A 27,828-nucleotide genomic window follows, 5' to 3' on the forward strand; every position below is an offset into this window, starting at 1 on the left:
ATTCTAATCACACTTATAATTCTTTATCAAATAATCTGTCACCAAATCATAATCAATAATGAATAAATTGCAATTTCTCTATCAAATCAAAATTCATAAAATTGACACTTAAATCAGAAAACTATTTGCAATTTGACTTTATTAATTGACGAAATAAGTGAACTATTCGCACACAAAATTGAATACATGAACATGAAAATTCTCAATCAAATTCACACAAAATCTAGGGTTAACAACTAATTACTTTCAAAAAAATTCGTCCAAAATTAGTAAATTCAAATTTAGTAAGTTATACAAACGAAGGAGATAGAACTTACCAGATTAAGAGAAGGAAGGATTCACGGTTCTTAGTTGAGCATGAGTCAGACAATGCCGAGAGAGACTTCGATGTCGGCGGTGAAAGAGAAACTTCCAGAGAGCGGAGCATCGATGTTCGGCGGCGGAGAATGTCGACCGCCATGGCACAAGATCAGAGAGGCAACGTCGCAGGGGACGAGAAGGCTTCAGCGACAATATCTATGGCGCAATGTCGCGTGGATCTAACACGATTGAGTAGCTGCGCGCGGTTGAGGAAGTGGCGGTTGTTAGATCGAAGGGAGGCGGCGGTGAAAGGCGGAGGGAAGGAGGTCGGATTGTTTGGGAGGAGAGAGAAAGAGTGACTTCAATGGAGGAAAGAGAGTTTGAGGTTTTGATGAGAGAGAAAATGGTGAGAGGTTTTGATGAGAGAGAAAATGGTGAGAGGTTAGAGGAGAGAGAAGAATTGTGAGAGAATAGCTGCGTGCTTTTGTTATCGATGAAACGCAACCGTTTAATCGCGTATGCATGTACAGATAGGTGCATAGCTATCTATATATTAATAATTACCCAAACGCTTAAGGCTCCCTCGCTATCAAGGTCAGTTTTCAGTTTTTTTTTGTTTTTTTTGGTTATAAAGTTCATATGATTTAGATTGAATCATGAACTAAAAATAGTCATACTTAGGGGCCGTTTGGTTCGTGGAGGGTAAAGGGAATGAGAGGTAATGGAAAGCAATACCCTTTCTTATCACAAGTTGTTTGTTTTGTTAAAAGGGAAAGGAAACTCATTGGTCATCTTCCCTTTCAATCTAATCAAAACTACCAGTAATCTCCCTCCCTTCCTCCACCGCCATCATCGCAACCATCCATCGCCGCCACCAACACACAAAAATGTCACAATCAGTCAACCACCCGTGAAATCAAACCTCACCCACATAGATACAACCCCCAAGGCCCCAACACGCGAAAGAAATCTTCACCCCCAACAATTGGATCTGAAAATTACCCTCAATTTGAGAAAGAAAGACAAAAGAATGGCTACTGCCCAAATTTGTGCGGTGGTCTTGAGCGGCTAAAGTCACTTTTTGCGGCGCTCTAGTGGGGGTGGGGGTGATGTAGTGGCTCGGTGGTGCCCCGTGTGAGGTGGAATTGCTGGTTATTTTCAAGGTTGTGGTTGTGCGGTGCTGGTAATTTTCGAGGTGGTCGTGTTAGGTAAAGTTGGTGACGGGAAGGGTGGTTTCGTGATGGTAGATTGGTGTTTGGTGGAGGTTGGGGGGTTTTGAGGGAGTTGGAGTAGGTTTTCGGTGGTGGCTGGGTGGTGTCGGAGGTGGCTGGGTGATGGTTGGGTGGTGCCAGAGGTGGTTGGGTGATGGTTGGACACTTTAATGGCGTCGTTGATGGCTGTAGTGGTGTTATCCGGTGGGTGGTGTGGTATATGGAGATAGTCAAGGGTGGTCAAAGTGGTAGTTAATGTTAGTTGGATGAAGAGGATTTTGGGGGTAAGGATGATTCCCTGGGGGGGTGTGGGGAATGAAGGTAGAGGAAAGTTGGGGAATGAAGGGGTTAAAGGGAATGATTGATTTGGTCTAACAAACAACCACAAAGGGAATTAAGGTAGTTGATTCCCTTTCCCTTTGATTAATACCCCCAACCAAACGCCCCCTTATAGTAATCCTGTTGATTTTAAAAACTGACAATAAAAAACTGAAAACTAAGGGCCCGTTCAGTATCATTTTTTGTTTCCAGTTTTCTGTTTTTTACAAAACTAAAAACCAAAATAGAAAACCACAAATAGTAGTTTCCAGTTTTTTGTTGTCGGTTTTCAAAATCAACCTAATTACTATAGGTATGATTATTTTTGGTTCATGATTCAATCTAAATCATATGACTTTCAAAACCAAAAAACCAAAAACTGGAAACTGACAGTGAAACCAAAATCAATGTACTATATTTCAATTCTTTATGTACTATATTCCCTTTTCTATGTAATATATTCCATTTTCTCATACAAATCAATTATCAAGTACTATATTCCAATTTTTCGTGTACTATATTGCATTTTCCTTAAAACTCGTGTCTTTAGTCAACGGGGGTATAATATGGGACATATGGAGTATAATTCTAATAAATTAAAGAGACGAGGATTAGTAATATTCTACATGAAAACTAATAACAATAAAGTGGAATAATGAATGACCATTATATTTTTTATAACAAAAAGTAAATAGAAAGACTAATAAGATTTGGACATGTGTCTTCAAGATGGGGTTGCTTATGTGTCATTGAAATGATAATGGTTATGTTTTTTAAATACTAGGTATTGATATTTATTCCCTCTGTTTTTTTTTTTGATTCGACTTTTTTTATCTCACAAAAAAATTCCAAACAGGAAGAACAAAAAGAGACGAAAGAAATACTTATTAACCCAATAATATAAACTTATCAAAATTTATTTGAACTTCTTGGCATAAACATGAATAACTTTTTAACAATATTATAAAGATAAAGCAATTACTTAAAATGTAACGTTTATAGAGCTATGGGTTGTTAATTTGTTATGGAATATAGTACAATTTAACTCCTAAATTTGGTATTCATATTGATTGTCTAATGTCTATCCTCGACATGAATTATCTAAATTTAGTTGTGTCTATCTTTTCTCAAGCATATAAAACAAACCTTAAACCTTCGTTTTTGTCTTTTATCCTTCTAATCTCTTATTTTCCTTCCCATCCCAACTTTTTTGCCTTTGTTTCTTAAAAGTTGGGGTGGTGGAAAAGAAATACCATTTTGTAATTCAATTAAAAAGAGATGGAAGGGCCAAAAACAACACAAAATGAATGCATAAATCATGATAATTTTGAGCAATACAAGCTACAAATCATAGAACATTACATGTTAGAAATAGAAAATTTTGATAATGCTGCTCGTTTTTGTACCTACAATGAAAGCCCAACATTTAGTTATAATCCACCCATACAATTACAACCTTCTCATAGGTATGCAATTACTCCTTGTTACAAATCGTCGTCTACGTCGTCGTCACCGTCTCGTCGTCGCAACTCCTATGATAATTGGAGCTTTGATGAAAATGATATGAAGAGGAAAACGAGGATTAATACATATAGGGCATATACAATGGAAACTAAGTTTAAAGCTTGCCTTAAGAAATGGTTTTCGATGGGTTAAAGGCAAGTGTTGCATAATGGTTCATGATTGTTTTTTTTATATTTCAGGGTGCAATTGAGCTACAAGGGCAATTACATATTAGAAAGGTGGAAGACGGATTTGAACCCCTGATCTATTGTACACGTACAGACCCTGAATCTTAACCACTAGGCTAAGACCTCGTTGGTTATTAAATATTACGTATGCTCTACGCATGGATTTCTACATGATTTTTGCTTGTAATTTGAAACTCTAAAAGTCAATTATAGAGATGTATTTTTTAGATTAATTTATCAGAATTGTAGTGGGTGATTACCAATAATAACTGTAATGTACGTAGAAACAAATTAGAACTTGTAATTCATTTTACATTGTGATATGTTTAGATTTGATTATCTGTTCCCATATTAATTAAGGAATATTTGCAAAAAGAGAGTCATTTTTAGAATCAAATGCAATATTAGAAAGGCACGTATATCCATTTAATGCCGGTTTTAAATTTGTGTAAGTGTTTTAAGACTTTTAAGGAGCCGCAAACGACATTTCGATTCCAAGTTTTTGGTAACACCACCAAAGAGGCAAAGACTTTAAAATCCACATATTCCACACAAACATCAACTTAATTTCTATCAATAAATCAAACTTAAAATCTAATGAAATTGATGATATAAATAAATTAAGGGTGTGTTCTTTTCGTCGGATGAAACCTGGACTTATCTGAATTTATTGGAACTGATTAAACTTGATTGATGACATGGTCAAACCTGAATGGAACGTATTGATAGGACCTGATTGCAACTTATCTTAACTTAATAGATTTGAGGAAATTTTGGTATTTACTACCTTATAAATACACCACTTTTATATTGACTACCTTATGAATGAAATTTTTATTTTAAATTACTACCTTAAACTTCCAATTTTTTATTTTATTTACTACCATTTTACAGTTTTCTCATTTTAAAATTAAGATATCTCTTTCGTTTCTTAATCGTTTAAAGTGATTCAAAGTTCATTATTTTCCTTTTTCTATAAGGATTTAATTGAGAACGACATTTCAAAATAATTCATTTGATAATTCATAAATATTTTAGAATTTTACAAATAATATTTAATTCGTTTTACCTTTTATAAAATTTTAAAAGCAACATCCTTATGGAATCCTTACACATAAATGAGAAGAATGGGCTTTGAATCACTTAAAATGATTAAGAGACGAAAGAGATATCTCAATTTTAAAATGAGAAAACTGTAAAGTGGTAGTAAAAAAATTAATTGGAATTTTAAGGTAGTAATTTAAAAAAATAAAATTTTAAGGCAGTAAATACAAAATTGGTTTATTTTTATGGTAGTAAATACCAAAAAATCCTAGATCTGAATGAAACTTTTTTTTAGGCGAAGATAACGTACACTAAAGATGCTTCAATTAGAAATTGAACAACACTTCATATCTATGCTTATATTTTAAAACACAGCGTTTTGTTTTCCGGGTGTCAACTCCTCGCTTTTCTACGAAGTATGTTTTTTGCTTTTAATGTTTTTGATTGATTAGCCCTTGAAATCCTAATTTAGTTTGAAAAAAAAACTCCATGATTCTCTATATATTTTTCATTAATGTTATGTACATGAACGATAGCTAGAATAATTGATTAGTTCATTTATTACCATGCGCAACACAAGCTAAAAAATAGTTATGATTTACTACGTTACCTACGCCTTCATATCCCCCCTTACACTCTCTTTGCAAGTCTACAACCCACCATCCTACACCCACCCGTTTTAGGTTATGTTATGTTCACCTTATTTTCAATTATTTTACAAAAAAAATAAGTTCAGATAATAAAAAGTTCAGGAAAAATAAGGGTTACCCAAATAATTAATAGTAACTTAAATAAGTTCTCATACAACAACAACAACAACAACAACAACAACAAAGTCTTAGTCCTAAACTGATTTGGGGTCGGCTAACATGAATCGTCGTAGGAGATCGTCATTGTCACCAATCAAACCAGAAAGGAGCAGGAAGGAAAAAGAAAAAAGCAAGGAAGAGAAAGTAGAATTAATGAAAGTAAGATAAGAGAAAAATGTATATATATTATAGAAGAAATATTGTAAGAGATAATAAAAAATAAGTAAAGTTTAAAATAAATGAATAAGTAAAATAAGTACATTTCAAAATAGCATGTAAAAATAAAAAAATTCAAAAGAATTTTAAAAATAAAATAAAAAATAAAAATAAGAAAAAAACAAAAAAAAATAGAAAAAAAACAGAAACATGAAAACTGTATAAGTCAAATGAAGTCATCAATATATATTCTCTCCCTCCTCTCTGTCCTATCCAACGCCATATTTTCCTCAATCCCAAGAAAGCTCATATCGTGCTCAATCACCTTCCTCCAAGTTTTCTTAGGTTTTCCCCTACCCCTTGCAATTCTATCATTTTGCCACCCTTCTATCCTCCGAACCGGGGCATCACTTGATCTCCGGCTTACATGTCCAAACCATGTTAAACGATTTTCCATCATCTTAAACTCAATCGGTGCAACCCCTACTTTTTTACTAATAATCTCATTCCTCAAACGATCCTTTCTTGTATGCCCACACATCCAACGTAACATGCGCATCTCCGCCACATTCATCTTGTGCACGTGACAATGTTTCTGTAACACCCCGACTTCTAAACACCATTAATTAGGTTAATTATCTTTAGGGAAATTCCCATTAGTACACTCTTATTATTGGCTTTTGCCAATGGTACACTCGCTTTTAATTATATTGTCAATGATACACTTTAACTATTAACTTCCTTACTATCTTGACTTTTTCATTAAATAGTTTAACCATAATTAATTATTAGGAATAAATCTTAAATTAAAAATAAAAAAACAAAGAAAACCTAACACTTTGATAAACGCATAGACCTAAAAACCTCGTATTCCTCTTTTCTTCCTCTCTTCTCCCCTGTCATCTAAAAATCTAAATAAAAAGTAGAGTATACACTAATTCGCGGGACTAATTCGTTGTTAATGGCTAATTTGTCTTTGTATTTAATAATACTCCATATTGCTTAAGTATTTCTTTTGTCCTATCAGTCTTAATAGACAAGATCCATAAGTAATGTTATTATTGGTACCTAACCTACCAAAACCAAAGCCATTAGACAACAGTTGGGTCAAGGAAGTGATGCAACACAACAACCTGAATTCAGAAAAGATATATGTAAAAGAGCAGGGCTTTTCTTTTTGGGTGTAATAGATTCTAATTGCCTAGATAATCAAACTACGGCATATGACTTTTATTTGTTATTTTATTTTTAAATTTTCAATCCTAATGATTAACAATGGTTAAACTACTACCTCCGTTCCTAAAAGTTCTTTACGCTTTCCGTTTTAGTCCGTTCCTGAAAGTTCTTTACACTCCTACTTTATTCCATTTTTACTCTTATTTGGCCCATCATAACTTACCACTCACAATACTTTAATATTAGTTTTCACCCACTCACATTATTGGACAATTTATAGCCACTCATTTTCCATTTGTTACCCCACCATCACATGTTCACCAAAATTCCTTAATTACCGTGCAAATAGTAACCGTAAAGATCATTTAGGAACGGAGGTAGTATTTAATGAAAAAAGTCAAGAAAATAAGGAAGTTAATAGTTTAAGTGTATTATTTGCAATACAATTAAAAGTGAATGTACCGTTGGCAAAAGTCAATAATAAGAGTGTACTAATGGGAATTTCCCTTATCTTTAATTAGCAGCGGAAACCCTAATTTAGTCGGAGCGTCACATGCCGTATTTCCCTCGTGGGAAATACAAGGCGACATAACCTTTTTACATTTACTGACTACTGATGAGTAACAGTAATTATACTTCACTTCGATTAATTCTTTAATATTTACATCGAAATCTAAATGAAATTCAATAAATATTCCTATCATTGATTAAACATAAATATTAAAATCCAACTCAATAATTAAAATTTGACTTAGAGTTTAATTTGTTCCTCCATTATTACTAGTGATACATGATTATCTTTATTAAGCATCGATCGTGAATTTGATGGTTGCATCCTCACTCTAAGGCATCCCCTGATCTTCTTCGTACCTAAAACAAAAGCAACATCGTGAGCCGAGGCCCAGTAACATACTACCCTAACAGCGTAAACTCATTTCAATTCATTTTATTTACTTTGCAATCAGGGAGAATAGAACATAGTAAAACACTTTCAATCTTTCATAAATGCATTATAATAAAACATTATTTATAACTTGAAACTTTAATAGTTCCCATTATCTTTCATAAAACCTTCATTTTACTTGGTAACTGACAAGTTAGCCTTGCGGGACGTCTCCCACCTTGCGATAGTCCTCAAGGAGCACTCTCCCTTGTTGGACATACGCCCGTACCTAAATAGTTTCCTTTTTCTTTTTTTTTTAGCTTGCGGTAATCCTCAAGGAGCACTCTCCCTTGTTGGGTGTCCCGCGGTACGGCGGTACGTGCACGACCTAGAAATAGTAACCCCACTAACTGCCAGAACCTGTTACACTTTTATTTATCATGTTTTGTATCTTATTCGTAACTCATAAAACATCATTCTTATAAAATCATTCATAAACATATTTGAATATCATCATCATGCATAAAACACACTTTAAAGATACATTTCATATCCCACAATCCAATATAAAGCATATTATTATAACATATTTCATAAACTCATAAAACACATTTCATAAGGGGATTGTGGGTGTTAGCAATAGATGTTACCTCAACCGTAGTTTATACTTCCTGTTCGATGGATCGTTCTTCCTGAACTCCGAGTCCAATTTCTTTCAAAATATTAAATAATTGAATTATTTATTAATATGGTAATAATTTAACTTAGAAATTTCGAATTATTATAAATAACGAATTTTCTAATAATAATGTTAGAAATATATAAATTCATAGTTTTAATGAAAATATAATTAAACACCAATTTTAATGATAAATATAATTTATGGAAATTTCAATCGAAGTATATATATACATATATATTCTAAATCAATTACACAAGATTTATTTAATTTATGTCCTTGATAAATTTAGTACGGTAATTTATTTTTTCTTAAACTCGATAATCAAATTTATTTATTTCCTGAAAATAATAATAATTCATTAGTAAATAATTATATCATAAAATTTGTTAAAACATGAATATTAAGGAATTGATAATCTGAAATTCGGGTTTGTCTTACCCAAAGCCCAATTGATTGGCCCAACTTAAATAAGGAGGAATAAAAGAAGTTTCAATTTCAGAAACTTTGTTTCTGAAATTGAAGGGCACGCGCAGCAAGGGGAGCACAACAGGAGAAACACGAGGAGGAGGAAGAGAGGAGGGAGGCTGGGGGCTCAGCCTGGGCGGCGAAATTGCGCCGAGAGGCGACGGTGATGGTGGTTTGGGGCGGCATAAACAGGTGAGGGAAGGGGGAGAGGGGCGCGAACAGGGGAGAAATCAGGGGAGGAGAGGGGTGATGGTGACCGGAGGTTTGGGCGGAGGTTCTGGGTGGACTGGGAGGCGGCGCAACAGGGAAGCGCCGGAGAGACGGTGGTGGTGGTGGTGTGGTTTCGCGGCGGCGAAACAGCAAGGAAGGGGGGGGGGGGGGGAAATGGTCGCGCGAACAGGGGAAGGCAGGGGAAGAGAATTGCGAAGCAGAGGTGGTTCTGGGTGGTCGGCGTGGTGGCTGGTGGTTCGTGGGTTGGTGATTGGTGACTGACGGAGTGGTGGTGTTGCTTTGGTGGTGCAACGAAGAGGAGAGGGAAGGGAGGCAGGGGAGTATATCGAAGGAGAGGAGAGAAAGCAAGGGGGGTTTCGGGTCGGGTTTTGCCGGAGATGGTGGCGGAGGTGAGGCGGGTAATGGTGCAAGTGGTGGTTGAAGGTGGTGGTGACAGAGAATGGTGGTGGCGGTTGACAGTGGTTAATGGGGTGATGTTTTCTCAATTTTGTTAACTGGTTTTTGGGTTAGAGAATTTGAGACAATTCATGGTTATTTGTAGTGTCAAGTAGTGTGAAGAACAAGCTCAAATCCTTGGGGATTAAGGCATGAATGTGGACTGAATTGAGGGTGGAGAGGAATGAAGAAATCTCTGCATTCTTGCTTTGTACGTGGAGAGCAAGGAGAAGAAAGGGAAATGGAATCTTGGTGCTCCAAGGGCATTTTCGTAATTTCACATGGTTGACTAAAATTCAGAAATTCTGTTTCTATTTTTGGAAATTACTAAAAATAGAAATGTTTAGCTAAAATAATTCTTTATATATAAAAAAAATATCGTTACCGAAAAATAAATAAATTTTCGTTTATAAATTTATCGTTTAAAATAAATCGTAAAAACGTTTAAAATAACGAAATTTGATTTCGTAATTATTTAAAACGTAATCAAGCTAATAAATATTATCAATTTTAATAAATCAAGTTTAAAAGTTTCGGGATGTTACAGTTTCACTGCTCAGCATTCCGTGTCGTATAACAAAGCCGGTCGAATTGCCGTGCGGTAAAATTTTCCCTTCAATCTTTGGGGCATGCCTGAATCACATAGGAACCCCGTGGACCTTTCCACTTCAACCAACTTGCTTTGATTCTATGGGCCACATCGCCATCCAAATCTCCATCCTTTTGGATAATAGATCCTAAATAACGGAACATTTCAGAGCCTTGGACAATTTTCCCATCTAAGGTAATCCCCCATGTCTCTCTATCGTGGGCTCCACTAAACTTACACCCCATATATTCCGTCTTGTTTCTACTCAGCCTAAAACCCCGAGATTCCAAAGTTTGTCTCCATAACTCCAACTTACTTTCCACTCCTTCTTTTGTTTCATCAATCAACACAATATCATCTGCAAACACCATGCACCAGGGTATACCATCTTGGATTTACCTCATCAATTCGTCCATGACTATAGCAAAAAGAAACGGGCTAAGTGCGGAACCTTGATGCACTCCAATCGTAATGGGGAATTCTTCGGTATTACCAACACTAGTTCTCACACTGGTGCTAACTCCATCATACATGTCCTTGATGATATCAATATACTTCCTCGGAATTCCTTTCCTACTTAATGCCCACCAAAGAATTTCCCTTGGTACCTTATCATACGCCTTCTCCAAATCAATGAAAACCATATGTAAATCCTTCTTCTTATCCCGATAATTCTCCATTAGCTGCCTTATAAGATGAATGGCCTCCATAGTCGATCTCCCAGGCCTCATAATTTTTAATAAGTTCAGGAAAAATAAGTGAAAATCAGGTGAATAGAACACACCTTTAGCCACAGACTACCAATTCTATTAGAGATTAGGGCCCACCACCATCATCCGATTGCATGTAGTGCCGTTTTATATTTTCCATCCTTCAAAAAGTACATTTTTATTGTTTAAAAACACATATTAACCGATGAAAAACACAGTTTACAGACAAAAGCACACAACTGCTTTAAAAGAATAAATTGTTAAATACTCTCTCCGTCCCTAAATGTTCTTTATGTATTCATTTTTGGGTGTCCCAAAATGTTCTTTACATTGAGGAGTCTTTCTTTTATATTATCATATAAATACCTTAATATTCTACCAAAATTTATTCCCAAGGATGATTTTAACCAATTAAATTCATTGAGACATTTAATCTCACACTTTTCCATTTGAGGCATTAAATCTTTCTCATTTTCTGAATGTCATATTTTTTTTATAAAAGTGAAAACATTACGGAGTAGTAAAATTAAAAGATACGTAGAGGAATTTCAATGTACATTAAATCGTGTGCATAATACCAAACGTAAAGAACAAAAAGGAACGGAGGCAGTATAACACAATTACCAAAATAAAAAGATTAAAAAAAAATGTATGTGCTTTTTGTAAAAATGTGATTTTAAATAGTAAAAATGTGCTTTTATACCACAAAAAAAATGTGCTTTTAATTTAAAACATGTGGTTTTAAATTGTAAAAATGTGTTTTAATCCGATTACATGTAGAGTTACACAAATGTATATGCTACTCTTTTTAAATTATAGGTATATGCATCTTTAGTGTACGCTATCTTCTAATTTGCGCAGATAACGTACACCAAACCGATAAGTATTTCTAAACAAATGTATATGCTACTCTTTTTAAATTATAGGTATATGCATCTTTAGTGTACGTTATCTTCTAATTTGCGCAGATAACGTACACCAAACCGATAAGTATTTCTAAAACAAATGTATATGCTACTCTTTTTTTTATCTTTTTTTTTAGTTTTTTTATTATGTACACACCAAATCGATAAGTATTTCTAACACAAATGTATACACCAAATGTATATTATGTGTTATCTTTTTTTAGGCGAAGATAACGTACACTAAATATGTATATATCTATGATTGAAATAAAGAGTAGCATATACATCTTCTAATTTGCGGTGGTACCAAATCGATAAGTATTTCTAACACAAATGTATATGCTACTCTTTTTTTTTCAATCATATACCTATAGAGTACGCAGTATACTTTATGTTCAATATGAGAATGTCCATCACTAATTCACTATATCAGATGTACTATGTAATATTTATCAGTAGAAATAATGCTATTCCATTTTAGCATGAGATATAATTTTGAATTCAAACTAATAAAAAGAAGGTAAACATGAATTTTATACTTTTTATAAATTATGATAAATTTTTTGAAGTAAACAATAAAATTATACATCAATCTATATAAATAATGGAGTACATGTACTCTAACATTTTCATTTTTATCTCCTTATTTCCTAAAAGAAAATATTAGTTTTATGTTCAACATTCATGACATGACCCCCCAAATTTGTATTGGCATAATTCAAATCCTATGATAGATTGCACCTCAAATTTGGAATTTTTAGTTTTAAATTCTCAAACAATGGATAAACTCGTTGTAGTCAGTAGATTTGGTCCATCATGTTCGGATCTCAGACGCACCAAGGCTCCAACACTCCAACCGGGCCCCATTTCACCCTTAAACAAACCAAATTTAGAAATTCCAAATAAATTTTAACCTCTTTTTGTTTCACCCATTTTTCCTAAATTCTTTTGACTTTCCATCATATTCCACGTGTCATCACACAACAGGTCTGTTACTCACGAAATCCATCCTACCCCCCTGTAACTTTATCCCCCAACGTTGAAGAAAAAGTCGACCTTTTGTCCCTGCTTCTGTTTCTTGTTCGTAATTTGAAATCTCAATCTCAACAAAGAGACGTTACAAATATTTTGGAATTATTTAATTTATTTATAAATTTTTCGTTTTTTTGTAATTTAAAAATCCCACCTTTTAAATTTTAATAAATTGTTTGCCCCCTCATTTAATGCTCGAACTCTGCTTCACTCTCTCACTAGAAATTCCCCTCTTCCTCTCTCCTCAATTTTGTTTGGAATTATTTTCAACAACTGTGCAACCCCCCTCTAATTTATTGCTTTTGCAAAACTGTTCCTCTGTTTTCACAAAACCCCAGAAAAATATAGTCGTTGTCCACCATTTATACAATTGTAAGAGAGAGAATTAAGCTTCTTAGAGACGTTGGAGTATCCCTCTTACAAGAGTTACAACCCCTCTGTTATCGTAAGTTTTAATCACTTCTTTCGCATCTTTAATTGTAAGTTTTGAATTGGGTATTTAATCAGTTTCTTATTCGTGGACGATAACCACGAAAGATAAAATCTTGGTTCATGTAGCCGACCCCTATCATTTCGGGATTACGGGTTTAGAGTTTAGAACATTGATTTTAGTCGTGAAATGTTTCTTTTTACCTTAAACTAATGATTTTTAGTGTGATTATTCAAGTTGTGGCGAAAATGTGAGATGGGTTTTGCTTGATCAAAGTTTTCAATCTAATTGGGTGACAGAACAAAGCTGGTGATGTTTTTAATTAATTTGATTTGGGTTTTAATTAGCTGATTTTTAGGGATATTAGCATAATTAATTAAGGGTTTTTGAAATCATGTTAACAATGTTAGATAATTTTCAGTTATAAGGGTTTTCAGCTCATTTCCAACTTGTGTTTGTGTATGTAGTTATGAATTTTGCAGAAAATTGTTGTTCAGATAAGATCAGATGTCAAAATGTGCACACTCAAGTAGTCAAGTATATCAAATATTTTGAGGAATTGCTACTTATGTAGTATGAGTTTATGATACTTTATTAATCCAAGATATTAGCTATGGTACTCGGACACGGGTGCGGATCCGAGGGTTGAAAGGGTATCATCTTTGTTTACAAAGTAGTCTTGAAAGTTGTATGAAGGGTAAATTAATTGGACCCTAGTAATGTACCATGGGGGGAAGGATTGAGTAGTTATGTGTGATAATGTGCACAACATAGGTAATAATATGAACTAGGGAACTTAATAAGATTACAAATTTCTGTTAAGATTTAGTTCGTTTGAGCTCGAATGCTAGCCTAGGGAGTTTAATTTGAAGCATTCATCATGTATTAGACATTATAAGAGTACAAATTTCTGTTAAGATTTAATTTGTTTGGAGCTCAATGCTAGCCTAGGGAATTTAACTTGAAGCATTCATCATGTATAGACATTCTAGTGCCATATGTCTCATTACTGGAATTGTGTTGAGCAGTTTGAAGATTCAATTTTTATGCTTATGACAAGTTGAAGATTCATCCACCTATCAGTGAGTGTTGATGTGTTTATAAGTGGGGGATTGGATCTTTAAATGTCAAGACGCCTTCCCAAGTTTGTAGATAGCAAAAAATGGGTGGTGACAGGCATGGATCTAAGAGTGGACGTTATGTTGGAGGCTTCATGCAGTTGTTTGACTGGAATGCCAAGTCTAGAAAGAAGCTGTTTTCTAGCAGATCTGATTCACCAGGTACAGCTACATTGTCATTGATCTGATTAACCAGTTGCCTCGGTGATTCTCTGCTATATTCAGTCTACATACTCAAATTTGTTTTGTGTTTTGAACAGAAGAATCGAAGCAAGGAAAGAAAGGCGAGGAGAGGTTGCCTGTGACAAGAATACGAGTGGTGAGAATTTGTTCAATTAGTGGTTTGTGCTGAAATTCATCTAACATAAAATGTGAAATAAAGATGTTTTAATCTACTGCTTCATTATATACCAGGAAGAAGACGAGGAATTTGCATTTGGTGCAGGATTAAGTGTCCGAGGAGGAAGTGATTACAGTTGTGCATCATCTGTCACAGATGATGATGGATTTGGAACGAAAGCTCCCGGGGTAGTGGCCAGGCTCATGGGATTGGATTCCTTACCAACATCAATGTCAATGGAGTCATATTCTACCCCTTATTTTGACTCTATCTCTCTCCGAGAGGCTCCATTTAGAGGAAGAAATCTCGACTTTTATCAAGATCATCAAATAATGCACTCAGGCCATTTATTTGGCAAAATGGAGGCTCCTCCTACTACTAGGTATAATAATGAATTGGAAACTAGATCTCTGAAGTTGCCTAATAATAGACCATTTGAGAAGTTTCAAACTGACACTTTGCCTCCAAAGTCAACCAAAACAATTCCAATCACTCATCATAAGCTTTTATCACCAATTAAGAGCCCCATTTTTGTCCCATCTCAAGATGCAGCTCATATCATGGAAGCTGCTGCAAAAATAATTGAGCCTGGTCCATCATCAACTCCTCGAGCTAAAATATCCTCGGCAGGATCATCTTCAGTTTCGTTTAAAGTTCGTGAAATGAGAGAGAAACTGGAAGCAGCTCAGAGACCACTGAAGGTTTCTGAATCATCACATAGGCAAGTTGAATCTAGTGCTGCCAAGTATCTTAAAGGACAGCCTATGAATAAGAGCTGGAATGGCCTGGTTGAGACGCCGTCATTTAGTAGGGCATCTCCAAGTAGGGAGGACAGTTCTGCTTCTGTAAAGAAAAAGGGAAAATCAATATCACTTGCCATTCAAGCAAAGGTTAATGTACAGAAAAGGGAAGGGTTGACTTCAAGTAGTAGAAGTTTGGGAGAGTCAGAAGAACAGGATGATAATAAGTCAACTCAGTCATCAAGGAATCAGTCAAGTGGTGTAAAGTTCCCAAATAGGAAATCTTCTGTGCTACGACAAAATAACCAGAAACAGAACTGCCATCCACACAGGGAGAGATCTGGTTCTACAAGTAAAAAGGCATTTTCTGAAGATACTCGACAAAAGAGTTTAGCTCGAGATGTTGGAACCTCAAGAACAAGTTCAAGGAAGTCTAGTTTGCACGCGAGGGATAATGATAAGGGGGTTCCTTATGATGGAGTGAGAAATGTTCCTAGAAAGAAAAGATCGATAGATGGAGGAAATCTGCATTTCAATAATAAGAATCAAGTTACTGAAAAACCAAGTCAATCTAGTGTAGTGGCTGATAATAATAAGCTTTCTTGGATAGAAGAAAGCCGAAGGAAAGGAATGGATGTTGTTTCTTTTACATTCACTGCTCCTATCACCCGATCACAGTTTACTAGTCCAGATCACTCTAGACAGTTGGTTGAAAAGGGCAGCAATATTTTCTCTGATGACGGAAGCAAAATGTTGTCTGACTCGGATCTGAAAAGTTTTTCTTCTCCAGGATTAAGCGGGATAAAGGGTGACGCGTTGAGTAAATTGCTAGAGCAGAAGCTAAAAGAACTGACCTCTAGCTTGGAGAATTCTAATTGTACCTTTGTTGAAACGGGTACAACTGTAGAATCAGCTGTGTTACCGGGCAGTGCAGAGAGTGCCACAAGGAAGGCCCGAGAAAAAATGTCTCAACAAGAGCCACTTGTGATTGATATCGATAACCAGAACTGCTCTGACTTTTTTGCCAATGAAGCTGAACAATTCAAAAGGAAATTCAGCTTTCAGGTACATGATTTCATGCATATCTTGATTTCCATTACTTTACAGTGACCAACATATTGCATCAAACCATTGTCTGTTAAAGTGCGAATAATTGCTGTTGATTATGTGTAGGATCTCAAATTGTTATAGGGATAGTGCACCATAATTGCTGTTGATTATGTGTAGGATCTCAAATATTGATTCTCTGCGAAAAATTCCAGTTAACTGTTAATGAGTTCATCTGTTTGTTTATGTGTTTATAGCACACTGATTTCAATACTATGTTCTTTCTCAGGCGGGGGAAGCAATGGAAAAATACAGCAGCTGCAACAAAGCTGAAAGTAAAAAATGGAATGATTTTCACCTGCCTAGTCCTGTTTCCAATCTCGAACCTTCAATTTTTACAGAAAGCTGCTGTTCTTCAGAAAGCATAGAAAGTAGCATCACAGAAGGTAAGAAACAACAATGTCAAAATCATTATTGAGCCGGACAGGTTTATAGAACTTATACCTACTGTTGTTTACTTTTAATATTATGGAATACCTTAGTTGCTGAAACATTTCATTACAATTTTTCAGAGAGCAAACAATGTTCATCATCAGTTCAGGCTCAGCAAGTAATTGGGTCGAGTTCTTTACAGAAGTCAAGGGAAGCTGATACAGAGATATCAGATTCAGCATCATCAACATCCTCTCAAATTACTACAGAAAAGTACTCCATGAAAACGACTGCATGGGAACTAGGATATGTAAAAGACATACTCTGCAATGCAGAGTTGATGTTTAAGGATTATGTGGCAGGTCGAACACGAGAGATAGTAAACCCCCACCTGTTTGATCAGATGGAAAGGCGAAGAGGAGGAAAAGACGAGTCTCAACTAGAAAGGAAAATGTTGTTCGATTGTGTTAGCGAATGCTTAGATTTGAAGTGTCAGCGTTTCATTGGTGGTGGGTTTGAAATGTGGAGAAAAGGCATTGCAACATTGAAGAGAAAGGAAAGATTAGCTGAAGAAGTTTACAAGGAGATCCAAGAATGGAGGAATCTTGGAAATAGTATGGTGGATGAGCTCGTTGATAAAGATATGAGCAGTAAATATGGGAGATGGTTAGACTTTGAGGTTGATGAATTTATGCTTGGAGTTGATATTGAAGATCAGATTTTAGATTCTTTGGTTGAGGAGATTGTTTCTGATTTCTTGTTTACTGGTGTATCTATACAAGAACATTATGGCATGTACAATTGATTAAATTCTCAGTCATTTTCTATAATCAAGTTCAATTCTTTTGTAATGCCACCTATTTTGTGGTTTCTTTCTTGATTAATGATGATTCCGTCAAGTTTGCGATTAGGGTTTCCACTATGGGAGTGTCTGGTTTGGTGCAAAATATTTTCTTGGAAAATGATTATCACCATCTTTAGTGATTTTACGCTGTTTGTTTTTTCAAGGGGCGGAAACAATTTTTGCATAATTCTCTCAAAGGGTGGAAAACATTTTCCTCCTAACGTACTCTTCTCTCTTCCATGAATCCCAACCCATATACTCTCATTTTCTTCTCTATCAATTTTCTCGTAAGAAACCAAACAATGGAAAGTTAATTTGGAATGTATTTTTCTTTGGAAAACGTTTTACATGAAAAATCATTTTTCACTGAAAATGTATTCCGTCAAACTAAACGGAGCCTAAACACTCGTGTTTTCGCATATTTGACCCACCATGTGACCTACCACACAATTTGAAGGGCTATTATTTCATTTATATGTTAGACCTCTTCAAAAAAAAATCTTGATCAAATATGCGAAAACACGAGTGTTTCCGTGCACCATGGTCCACCTTCTAAATTGCGCTAATTTAGAAATGAAAGTTTCACTCTTTGTCAAGGAGTTGATCCAATTCGGGGATCTTATTAGCGGAAGCTTTGACACTTTCAGAAGGTATCAAAAGAGCGTTATTTCTGGGGGTCAAACACCTCATTGTTGAAGGCGATAATCTTTGTGTCATCAACGCCATCAGGCGACAGTGGAAGGTTCCTTAGGCAATTTTCGACATTATTGGCAATGTGAAGGATATTCCGAAATTCGAGTTGGTTTCTTTTCACCACTGCTTTCGGGAGGCAATTCAGGCAGCAAATTTCATGGCTAATTGCGGTCATAATCATGCTTTCATGTTCTATTGCCTTAACTCTTGTAACGATTTATTCTCCTCTGTCATCCGAAAGGATGAGTTAGGTTGGTCCTATTTTAGGAGCTAACCTAGTTTCAATTTCCTTATCCAAAAAAAAAAAATAGCCCTTCCAATTTTGCTCAAATGAAAATGTTGAAATTTAGGGTGCATGTAGGAGTCCAAGAGACTGAGACTGAGAAACGGTAAGATTCAAATTTTAGAACAAAAAATAATAAGAAAAAGACTTCAAAAAAAATGAGATGCTAAAAACACGGCTACTCTTACTCTTTTGTGGACTTGCAAATATTATTTGGCAATATAAAAAAAAGGGTTCCAAAACCACAAAACAGCAATAAAAAACCCCTTCACAAACAAAATAACAATAAGCTTTACAAATATGACCAGTTGATTATAGCTGTACAAATGATTATGTGATTTGCTTGAACTGAAAATTAATTTCCCTAATTACAAAAGTGACGGTACTGTTTATCGAAGATCGATCACGTCAAACCTCAACTTTGGGTTCAAATAAACATGAGAACAGTGTTCATATAGTGCGCTACCATCTGATGGTTCTTCATGAGGATGAAATCCACGTTGATCGCATTTCCGGATCACAGAAACGCCTCCAGGATCAGACAAGTGAAATATCCCATGCGGACTGCAATTATACAAACAAGTCAATTCCGTATATGGAATATGCTGCAGCTAAAATGTTTCTACACAAGTGCATTATGTATTTATATCACGCTCTTGCAGGATACAAATATAAATGATATTGTCATTCTATGCTCCCAGAAAGTAGATTATCAGGTTCATTAGCAAACCACAAGATTTAATTCCATCTAATAAAACTACCTTGTACCTTGACAAACACAAGATCGTCAAGGTGGGCCAAGGTTCCAAATCCTTAATGGAGTCTATTGTCTCTACGCAAGGGAAGTAGGAATCTTGACAAACACAATGCAGTTTCAGAAGAAAGGAATTTCTAAAACGTCAAAACAACCACCGAGGATAAAAACATCCCATGAATAAATACACCAGTGTAGGTTATCCAAACTCCAAAGAGCTACACAACTGAGACTTTGCGAACGTATTTTGCTGTTAAACATAATTATTTTACTAAACGCCCAAGAATGTTGAGCAGTCGGTTTTTGCAGTAATGTTTTTTTTCTAGTGTCTTATAGTTGTCATTGGATGTTTCAATGAAAAAGAAAGGGAAGGTAAAAAGAAATTTTCATAATAAATTTATACTAGTCTGAGGGTATACAAGCAAATAGGATCATATAAGTAACTCCTCACTGTTCCATGAGACAATGTTGGTGTCCAATATTCTACCTATTCAATTATGATAAGAATTCGTAAGTCAAATCTCAGTTTCTCCACATCTTTTTTGGCTGCTCCACCTTTCTATTCCAATTTTCAGATATCATGGTATAGATTATCCCAGCCTTGTCCTCTACTATGTCACAAATTGTACAGTTACAGGTGGAGTGACTAATGTACACTCTGTGTCCAGAAAAATAGACCTGTTTACTATTTCGAGACATCCGGAAATTAATTTCCCGATACCTAAACCAGAAATGTATTTTTTGTAAGATTTCCAGCATAACCCAACTTATATGTAGTGCTAGAGAGAAAATGGGAAGGAGACAACCATTATAAGAGGTATTCTAGTGAAATTATCGGACAATGTGACTATTAACTCCAGCCGCTCTAGCCAATCTCCGTTCCAGGACAAGGCTAAAGGATAGCTTTTTTCACGCTAAATAAATCTGTTTGCCTAAGCTTTTTTGTAACCATGATAATGTGGGGCCAGTTTTGCATTCAGGAACAGTTATACAGAGTAAGAAAAAATATACCTGGATGAATCCGTAGGTGCCATAACAATTGCAATTGCTTCCGGCAACATGATCTGATAAATAAGTTGAAGAAAGATTAGTTCAGCAAAGCATTGATATGGGCAAAGTGGCAAGAACACCTCCAATATGGGATCTCAATACAATTTTGAAACTAGAACTTCCAATCACTACAACGCCATGATTCAAATCTCAGGAGGGAAGTTGCACAAAGCATGTATAATTAGCCTATCTACGGCCCATATTTGCCATGCAAATCAAATAAAGCATCAAAACAGTACGAAACTTCTGGCTTTGAGTGAGGTCACACAATCATATGTATGGTACATGTTTTGTTAATTCAAGTATACCAGTCTAGTAATTGTACTCCCAGGCATCTAATTGATCAATTGCAATCAATCAAGCCCGGGTATTTATGCGGAGCAGATGCCTTTAATACTTTGGACATCAAAATAGCATAAACCAACCAAGATAAACTAAATTGCCATGGATATCAGCTTCTGATACCAGTAAAACTGTAGTAACACTTAATCTTATGCGGTTATGCCAACGAGTCAGCAATTAGCCTAACCTTAAGGCATTTTTCATTAATGAAGAAGTATATTTTTGGGGGGTGTGCGGTAGGTGGATGTGTTGTCATTAATTCTTGACATTCGACGGGGGATCCATCCAGCCAAAGCAGGCACTAAAATGTAGCCATTCAAGGTGAAGTCCAATAACAAACCATAGCCTTTCGTCCAAAGGTAGCAATGAACAGAATTGTAAAAATAAGACAAACTTCTCATTTTGTAAAGAGATAGCTGAATTGACCGTCTACTACTTAATTCACCAAAACGGCTCATCGTCTAACACTCTAACTTCATAAACACTCATCATTCACCAGCTGCAGCAAGATACATCAATTTATTCCAGTACATCTTGAAAGTTATTGAATCTAAAATAACCATCATTTACAGCAGTACAATTTTGTGATAAAGAGTAATAAAATGACTAGTCAAGGAATGTACTAATGTAGCATCAAACACACAAGTCAAGAAGCAAAAAACTACGTTTACCTGGTACGAGTAATGAGTGTGCAGGTCAACCGAGGACATGAAACATGTCTGTGTTGGGTGTGTCTGCCAGCACAAAGAAAATATGAGAATAGGTACTACAAACAAGGCAGCTACAGAAGCTTTTTAAAAAAGGGAAGTCCTTCATTTTAAAGGCAACTGCATATATGAGATGTAAATATCCGTGTAAAGTATAATGCTTCAACATGTAGATTCAAAAAAAAAAAAAAAAAAAAATCAAGCACAGTAGAGTCATGACCAACACCTTAGCTTCATAGCCAACTAGACAAGCAGATAAATGCATAAAGTAAAAAACAATGATATCAAGGATTTAGAAGCTCACATGGATCCATCCCAGTGGGAATAGTGATGCTTTGTCCTGAACTTCAAATATTTCTTCCTCGCATAATGTCTGGCACTGTAAAAGTTAAAAAAAATAAACAAAAAATCTGTTCAACTCACAACATTTGGTAGTAGCAAAGTGAACTAGTGGAATAGCATCAGAGTTGAGAGGGTCATTAGTAATCATTATTTTTTCATCTGGCACTCTTCAATGAGACTCTTTTCTTGGAAACCGAAATTGAGTCATTGTAAGATTTGTAGTGATTAATCCTTTTCTTTTTCTGGATTTCATTCAAGGAAAGGGTACATTCGTATTTCAAACTAAGCTAATCTCCTTTTGTACCAAGGTAATGTTGTGTGGTGTCCTGGAAATGGCATACTTCCCTATCTGTAAGCATATGCACAAAACAGCACACACTGGGAAAACATACGTAACTACGCAGATAAGCACACAAAAAAGTACATCCTTTTCATTTGGAAGTTATCAGTGTTTCACTAGCAGCATGCAACAGTCCACATAATAGGAATCTCAATTGGAAGAAACAATGAAAATAACAGAGGAATTATGTCAACAAGTCTTGCAGTTAGGCTGAAATCCACTTAGAAGTTCGAAGGCTCAATACAACTTAATACTGAACAAGCACATGAGTATTGGCTGATAATATCTCCACAGGTAAGCTACCCTCAAGTTCTACTCCAAGACACTCTCTCAATTTAATATTCCATTTTCCCTCCTGATGAACTGACACACAGTATAAGAAAATACTACATGATCAAACCCACATTCAACAGTTCCTAAGCTCCTAGCATATACGAAGTACTATATAAGTTTTATCTGTTCCCATGGATCATTATATTTCTAGGATTGACATAACAGTTCAAACAAAATGATCCAACAGCAAGGGTCTATTTGGAAGAAAGTAACAACTTACTGAATCAGATGTTGACTCTTGCTTTGGAACAATTAAAGTAGTGATGTGAAACACCCGGTTTTTCTGCAACCAGAAGAATTTGAAGCACTTGAGATCAGCATTTAAAACATAAAGTTTTTTGCAAAAGGAACACATTCAGTTATTGAGAAACATACCAGTGAACCCGCAAGAACTCCACATGTTTCAAGATTATTTGCCGTATTTTTCTGTGCTAATCTTAAGAAATCTTCCATCATTCTCACAGGCTGCAACATTATAAAAATTTTAGCCCCAATACTTCACAGAAAATATAAGACGATAAAGAAGTATTGAAACAGAAAGTATGAAACCTACAATATGCAGATGTTGATATGAATTAGGATTCTGTATCCCATCCTTCCCATTCTCTGAAGGCTTAGCTGGTCCAGGTCTTGGATCAGCCACTCTTGATGGGGAGATAGGATGATAATCTGGCTGAATTCGAGCAAGTACAGGGGGAGGGACCGGCTGCCTTATAATTCCCACAGACAAGTCCTCTTGACGAGGAGACCAGGTACCATTGTCTAAAGAGAGGACTGCTGCCATATCTTGTCCTATACTTTCATCCTTATGAACTCGAGCTTCATTTTGTATACCTTGAATGAGGCTGTCCACCACATACATTGGAAACAGTTAGAAGCCCGAATATGTTTCAGGAAAAGGAAAATATGACACATCTTAAATTTCGATGATCATCTGAGCTAAGAGGCAAACAAATCTTTTCTTTGACAAGAAAGCATGAATTCCAAAACAAAGTTTCCAAAGTTCTAACCATGAATCTTCAGCTGGAGTTAACTCAGCACGGCTTGGGTAAGACACCTGAAAAGAAAAAGGTGATGAACGAGAACAAAATAAAATAAATTAAAATTAAAATAACCAAGAAAAATTCCTAGAAGCTATGCACCTTAATATCTGCAACTGGTCCTTGCCACTGACGACGAAGTCCATTAGGACCTAAAAAAGAGTGTCTTGACAATGTATCCTGATTTGGAAGTGGCACCGCTAAAGACCTATTACACAATTATAACAAAAATACATCACCAAGCAGAAGAGTAGGGAATACCAAAAAAAAGCTGTCATTACATCTTTGGGCTGGGAATTAAGATTTTATCATAAATCAAGGTAAATATAAAATGCAAAAGAAGCAAGTAGCAGAAGCAGCTGTTGTTTGTATTTCATAATAAATTCTCTTATTTACTAGAATGATCAAGAAAGGGGAATATAAGGGAACCCCAAGAATATCCCAACGAAGTGTCTGCAATTAAAAAAAGATTAGCCTAATTACTCTTTATTGCTAACCAGAAGACACAAATTAAGAAGTATTTTTAGCATAGTCCCAATTTTACTACTTCATTTGCCCAAAAAATATCCTCTTTGATTATTCAACAAATATTAAGAATGTTAGTGTTAAATATTTTTTCATGGAGTTCACAATTCGTCTATAATGAAGTGTTTTCTTAACACCCTCAATAAATAAGACAATGGTAGGTTTACTAACAAGAAAAAGAAAGTGGGATGTTTTTGGGGCACTCTAATATAATAATGTGTAAAATTATTTTGGGACGAGGAAATACCATTTATGCAGAAGAATCTTATTGTTCAACTGTGGATTTGGTTGTGCAACACACTAAAGTGAACATGTTAGATTGAAAGCAAGAGTCCAATTCGTTGAAGTTAAGAAATGAGAACTTTTAAAAATGTTTTCTTACAGATTAGAGAACTTTTTCTCAAATGGCATCGAAGTTGAAGCATCATGGAAATCACTACTCTGGTTCCATGAAGACTGAAGTGTTCTGCCAGCAGGTTGTAGCTGCATTAAAAGCAAGCCATAAGTTATAGCAAATTCGGGAGGCAAGGACAGAAAATAACAATTAATTAAAAATGGGCATGAATATGATGTCCACTAAAACAAAATTATATGTAAATAGAAAACTGTTTTTTCTTAACAATGAAACACAACAACTGAGGCTATACAAGCAGTACCACTATGCTATGACAATCTAACGGTTGTTGGGGGCCTCACAATCCAACTAGAGTCGCCAGCTCTCAGGAAGTTGCATTTACATTACCATAAAACAATTTAGTATTTTTTTCTCCTTCCGCACTTTGTCAATGATCAACAGAAACCAGTAGCAAAGAATAGCTTGAGAGAAACTTCTTCTAACATAAAAGCCAATCAATACATTCAAGCAGAAAAATACAGAGACAGTAAAAAGAATGCATTGGAGTCCACCGTAAGGCTTCAAACCACCAACACATGTAAAATGATTCAACATGCATTAAGAATTCAGCACAAAATAAAATAGAAGATATTACAGAAGGTACAAAATTTTGAAGACCAGGAGTTATCTGATGAGAACAATTCAGTTTAATCTCACACTAGATGAAAATTAATTCAAATTTATACCTGCTTGCCCTCATAACTAGGAGTATAACCAGAGGGCCATGCCAAAGATGTTTCTGAGCCATATGAGGTCTTCTCTCTGCCATCAAATTTATTTTGTTGCTTTTCTGTATACGCCTTGTTAAGTTCTTTTACTCGACGCTGAAACTCGGGCTTCAAATATTCCAGCTCGTCAATCACTGCCAGCAATTTCTACAATAAAAAGCAGCAGGCATATGACACTCATCAACAAGAACATCAACATTAACACTAGAAACTCACGAAGTACAGAAAGTATTGCACAACTACCTTTTTGTAAACTCTTTCTCTAGGATGTGAAGCCTGATAATCCCGATGGAAGGGTATAGTTTCAGACACCAAACTAAGAAATTGAAGAATGTGTTATGGGTTTAAGGATCTTTCAATTTTGCAACATGAAATTTGCAGGCATATACTATGACACTTACCTTGAAAACCTAATGAGCATAACATACAAGTCCACTATATTCTTCTCTTCTCGATACACACCTGCCTGAAAAAGAAAAGAAAAAAGATAGCATGTTATTTCTTAAGCAGCAAGTCAGCAACAGGTCTGCAAGACCATTGGTCTTCATGCAAAGCAACCAAATCGGCATGGTTGCCCTTTTCTTCTTTCCCACAAGAGAGAAAAGGCTCATTTAAGTAATAAAGTAGGTACACGAAAAGAAGACAAGGATTCCTCTTTTCATTATCATTACCCCATTGCCTCAAAGAGGCTCCCGCAACAAGAGGGGTAAGGGAGGGTCAGACATGCGCAACCTTACCCCTGCAATTGCAAAGAGGTTGTTTCCAATTGACCCAAAAGCGATAACGGGACGACCATCTTCTACTTCATGGAAAGGAAGCGAAGAGGTTTTAAGAGCCATTTTGATTTAGTCCATTACATCCCCAAAGCCAAAAGAACAAATGAATCTTTAGCTCCATCAGGAATGGACAACTAAATAGCATAAAATATAGTATTCCATTCAAGCCTTACAACATAAAGATTAAAGATTTTAAGTGACAATATCTGAAACACCTCCATGGAATAGCAGTAAAGGGATAACTATAGCATGTGCAAATCTATGTTACCACAACTCTTCGTTTTATTTCTACCCACGTCATACACTCAATACTCCCAAAATAGGAATAAATATGCACCAGACACTTCAATTTTCAGTTGAACACGTCATTATTTTGAGCAGAACACTGAGAGGAAAAAATGGAGAGAAATGGAAAGTTATGCTAAATATGGTTTTCAGCTATGGGCTTGAGATTAATATGTGGAAAGCATTAGCAAGCAAGTGAATATGCCCATATCCCTGGCAGAAGTGTTCAATTCTGGAGACAGAGTTCTATGGAAAAATTTTGAGTCACAGGGCACCGGCGTACCACAACACTAGAATACACCATACACATGCTTAACCTACACTCCTACCATCTTACACATATGTAGGATACACCATTACACATATGCTTAATCTACACTCATATTGTCTTACACATATCTAGGATACACCATACATATGCTTAACCTACAATCATGCTGTCATAGACATATCTTGCTAACATAAGTACAAATGGTTAAACTAACTTCTTTTCTGCTTTACCCTCACACGTATCAAACTATCAATACAAGCAGTCAATATAATCCTTCCCCATGGACCTATTAAACCATATGTCTGTATCACTATCCTTCTTTTATGTAAATAAGTTGGAGAGTGTTTGGGGCAGATATAGTTCACCTTATTCTCAACCCCCACATATTAGAGAAATAGCTCTAGTGATAGTAACATTATACACTGAGTACAAAGAGTTGAGCAAGTAGCTACATTTTACATTCCATCCGATACCGATGCTACAATGGCAATACCAATTTCATGTGGAAACGCAGGTATCTATTTTTCCTTTCCCATAACCAAATGAGGTGGCGCCTGTCCTTTATATACATTGACGCAATACACCATCCCATAACCAAAGGAAAAACCAAATTAAGCTCTATATAAGTTCTCACCTAACTACAAATACCCACCTAAGCTTGGTATCGTTACATCATTGCTAAAGCTTAATGATAGTATACTATAGTCTATAATAGCTGATAATACAAACGTCAACATTCAAATTTAAGAAAGAAACGAGTTGCAAACAGCAATTCTAGGGCAACACAGCAGCAAACTCACAATCACAACTATGCAAAAACCCTAAAATTAGCTCAATTGAATTGTAAAATTGAATGAACTCCGTAAAAATTCAAAGCTAACAAATGCAGAATTCTTTTAAAAAAATTATGGAGAAAAGGCTAACCTGTTTGAGAAGAGTATCAGCGATTCGATAATAATACTCTAAAGAATACCGATTATCGACATCAATCTTCCTCGTAAGTGTGTTCATATTAATCGGGTTTCCCGGCGTCGATAATTGACGATTCATGATTTCCGGCGAGATTAATCGGCGATTAGCTCGAATTACGATAAAAATTCCGGCAAAATATGAAAAATCAGATTATAGTTTCTGGAAATTCGCAAGTCAATTTAGGTATGAACAAGATCAAGTGAGAAATTGTGAGATTTTTAATAGGAATATGTATAAGTTAAGAAGGGAATTTGTTTGATAGGTCTTAATTGGAGTCGTGAACAAGAAAACGGAGCTCCAAAACAAGGTTTTGTGGAGATGTCGACGGAGTAAGAAAGGGAAGGCCAATGTGTTTAAATTTCCGATTTTTGTTGGTTTTAGATTCCGGTCGGATCTAATGCTCTA

General features: G+C 35.6%; 2 protein-coding genes across 2 annotated transcripts; one reads left to right on the forward strand and one right to left on the reverse strand.

Moving 5' to 3' along the window:
- Positions 1-12,821: 12,821 nt before the first annotated feature.
- On the forward strand, positions 12,822-17,652 carry LOC110777725 (uncharacterized). The gene is made up of 6 exons (XM_021982315.2): positions 12,822-13,082; positions 14,096-14,347; positions 14,446-14,504; positions 14,600-16,330; positions 16,602-16,758; positions 16,885-17,652. The coding sequence occupies exons 2-6, from the start codon at positions 14,230-14,232 to the stop codon at positions 17,547-17,549; spliced, it is 2,730 nt and encodes a 909-aa protein (XP_021838007.2). The 5' UTR covers positions 12,822-13,082; positions 14,096-14,229; the 3' UTR covers positions 17,550-17,652.
- A 1,159-nt stretch (positions 17,653-18,811) lies between these two features.
- LOC110777727 (AMSH-like ubiquitin thioesterase 3) lies at positions 18,812-27,820 on the reverse strand. The gene is made up of 14 exons (XM_021982317.2): positions 27,376-27,820; positions 25,521-25,585; positions 25,363-25,435; positions 25,078-25,266; positions 24,380-24,480; positions 23,575-23,680; positions 23,443-23,489; positions 22,986-23,277; positions 22,808-22,897; positions 22,653-22,715; positions 21,722-21,796; positions 21,382-21,444; positions 20,330-20,382; positions 18,812-19,128 (listed from the first exon to the last, which is right to left on the reverse strand). The coding sequence occupies exons 1-14, from the start codon at positions 27,499-27,501 to the stop codon at positions 18,954-18,956; spliced, it is 1,518 nt and encodes a 505-aa protein (XP_021838009.1). The 5' UTR covers positions 27,502-27,820; the 3' UTR covers positions 18,812-18,953.
- Positions 27,821-27,828: the final 8 nt, after the last annotated feature.

The sequence above is a fragment of the Spinacia oleracea genome, chromosome 3 (assembly GCF_020520425.1).
Source record: "Spinacia oleracea cultivar Varoflay chromosome 3, BTI_SOV_V1, whole genome shotgun sequence".
Taxonomy (NCBI): Eukaryota; Viridiplantae; Streptophyta; class Magnoliopsida; order Caryophyllales; family Amaranthaceae; genus Spinacia; species Spinacia oleracea.